At 43.4% G+C, this 2,847-nt stretch overlaps 1 protein-coding gene across 2 annotated transcripts in view; it reads left to right on the forward strand.

Moving 5' to 3' along the window:
• The window catches only part of RANGAP1 (Ran GTPase activating protein 1), a 47,156-nt gene that overhangs the window by 10,725 nt on the left and 33,584 nt on the right, over positions 1-2,847 (forward strand). For both annotated transcript variants that reach the window (XM_019515117.1, XM_019515118.1), the window contains exons 7-9: positions 826-984; positions 1,213-1,326; positions 2,183-2,282. In XM_019515117.1, coding sequence (XP_019370662.1) covers positions 826-984; positions 1,213-1,326; positions 2,183-2,282 — 373 coding nt within the window. The remainder of the gene's footprint in view (positions 1-825; positions 985-1,212; positions 1,327-2,182; positions 2,283-2,847) is intronic.

The raw sequence follows: 2,847 nt of genomic DNA on the forward strand, positions 1-2,847 counted from the left end.
CTTCAGCTTGCCCCTCCTCTGACCCCATTCTGCTGGCATGTTTGTAGCCCTAACAGTGCCTGTGTTTGTGTGGCACCCCACAGCACTCTTGAAAGGATCTCAAGAAACCTCAGGATGCCACAGTATCTTGGTTGAGAATTGGTAGTCTATATACCATGTAGTGTTTGAGTGTTCCAAGAATGCAGAACAACTTGGCACAGTATAGAAGTTTAAAATTTGGCCTGCAATCTCTAAAATTAGTGTGTTCTTTTCACATAGTAAGAATAGGATTTGTATATACAAGATTCTTCTGACTTTCATGCTATAGTACATAGGCTCCTTAAATGAGTCCTTTAATGTGCTCTGTACACAAACCAAACTGTTGTAGTCAGTCAGTCCCACTTCAGAGGGTTTCCTCTGAAGCTGTCAGAGCAAGAAGCAGAACTTGAGAGGAAATTAACTTGTACCCGATGATGTAACAGCCCAGAAGTGAACTGAGTGACATAACCAAGGGTGAGAATTGTTGTTCTCAGATATCTAGATCAGAAAGATGGTGACGCCCTAAGAGGAAGCCAGCTCTGACCATGCACATTTAACATGTTAATTAGTCTTGAACTGCCACTAGAAGCATAATTTGAAATGCAAAGGGATGCACTTGCAGCATTTAGCAGGATTGCAGGGAGAAAGTGATGTTTTGCAAGTCTGAATGGGTTCTCAGGGGGTTCTGATATGAGGGATAGCTGACTTGTGTGACAGGGAGGCAACTTGTGGGCTAATTCTGGGAGGGTGGTAGTGGTTTCTACTGAAGTTGAAGTTGTATCTTCTCTCATCTTTATGTTGTTCCAGATAATTGGGACCCTGGAAGAGGTTCATATGCCACAGAATGGAATCAACCATCCTGGCATCACAGCATTGGCCCAGGCCTTTGCTATAAACCCATTGCTGAAGATTATCAACCTAAATGACAACACCTTCACAGAGAAGGGAGCTTTGGCCATGGCAGAAGTGAGTTACTCTAAATAAATATTTGTATTGGGTGTTTTTTGCTTCTGACTTCCTACCTCCTGTGTATGTAAATAATGACAGCCACTTCTTGGTGGCCTTGGGTCCAATGTCATGTTGAAGGCACAGTGAGAGAAGATGCTGTTTCCTGTTTGAGTAGTGTGAGCGGATGCTTGCTTTTACCCATCACATACTCCACTCTGATATGCATGCGCGCTCTCTACTTTTTAGACTCTGAAGACTCTCCGGCAGGTAGAAGTGATCAACTTTGGAGACTGCCTGGTGCGCTCAAAGGGTGCCATTGCTATTGCTGAAGCTGTCAAAGAAGGGCTCCATAAATTAAAGGTACCACCTTCTGTTACTCCACCTTAAACTCTCTTCACCGGACAACATGTCTTCCTCTTAGTGTTATTCCACAGACTACTGGACAGAACTGAAGTTCTCCTTCAGTGATGCAGGAAGAAACAGTCTATACGTTTTGGTCCACTTTTCTGTCTCCCTACAACTGTGAACCATTTATTGGGACTGTTCTTGGGGATCTTTTGACTGATTGTAGCTCATTGGTAGGGGGATGACAGCTGTCAGTTAAGTAATTCCTTGGCCAGTCACTATTACTTGTTCCTTCCTGTTGACCATGTTCCCTAGTAGAAATTATTCTATGTACTTACAAAGAAAAATGTCTTCTACTTTGCATCTTCTGACTATAGACAGCCACAGTGAAAATTGAGGCATCAGTCAAATAGCTTCCACCATCAATTTAAAAAATTATCACTCTATAGAGAGAAGAAATATAGGTATGGTGCAGGCATTGTAGGGTATATGGGCAGCAAAGTCTTGTTGCCAAATATCAGACTAGATGAGCAAAATGTTCCCTTCTGGCCTTTAAATATGAATTAATCTTTGTAATATTTAGATCTTTGCTAATTTGTAAGGAATGAAACAGCCAGTCTCCAGAAGGACCCAATGCTTGTGAAAATGATAAGCCTTCAAAGTCAGCAAGTAAAGACATAAAAGCAAAAATCCATTTGTTCCTATACTGGCGAGAAATTTCTCTGATTCCTGCATATGAAATTCCAAGGTCATTTTAAATTAAATGGTCTTAGTCCTGAGAACATCCCATTAGGATCACCTCTTTCCAGTATGCTCTATTACTGGGCAAGTTTGCTTACAGAATCTCTATACGGTGTCTTTTGCTTCTCAGGAACTGAACTTGTCCTTCTGTGAAATCAAACGAGATGCTGCCCTAGCTATTGCAGAGGCTACTGAAGATAAGTCAGAGTTGGAGAAACTGGATCTTAACGGTATGCAAGTGGTGAAGTTGAGAAGTTTCCTACAGAACTGAAACACTATTTGCCTGAATCAAAGATGACTTTAAGATCATTCCCCTAATAATTAGAACCCATACATGGAGAATTTATAACGTTTTTGTTATAATCTTCCACATATAGAATATAACTATTGGAGGGGTGTGTCTTTTTTTTAATTTGTCTTCCTCTTTCTCATCCCCAGCCACTGCAGTGGTTTGGGGGGGGGAGGGGGGGGTGGCAGGTGAGTCAAGTGGCCTGACCCCTGGCCTTTGCTGCGCCCCCTCATCCTTGTGTTGGGTGTCTGTGTACCCATGCCACTTGCTTCCTCTTCCCACCCACCTGCACATTACCGCTTACCCTCAGTGATTGGTCCAACCCAGGGCACAGAGCACATGTTGGCTCCAGCCCCTGCCTGGCCAGGCAGCTGTGGTTACAGCAATGACAGCAGCAGCTCCTGCTCCAACCTGGTCCTGGGACTGCCTTTATGGGGTGACAGTGGCTCTGATTCCAACCCCAACCGTGGGTTGGGGCCATAGCTAGAGCTGACTTTATTATTATT

Source organism: Gavialis gangeticus, unplaced genomic scaffold (assembly GCF_001723915.1).
Source record: "Gavialis gangeticus isolate Ggan-Ray unplaced genomic scaffold, GavGan_comp1, whole genome shotgun sequence".
In the NCBI taxonomy this organism is placed as follows: Eukaryota; Metazoa; Chordata; order Crocodylia; family Gavialidae; genus Gavialis; species Gavialis gangeticus.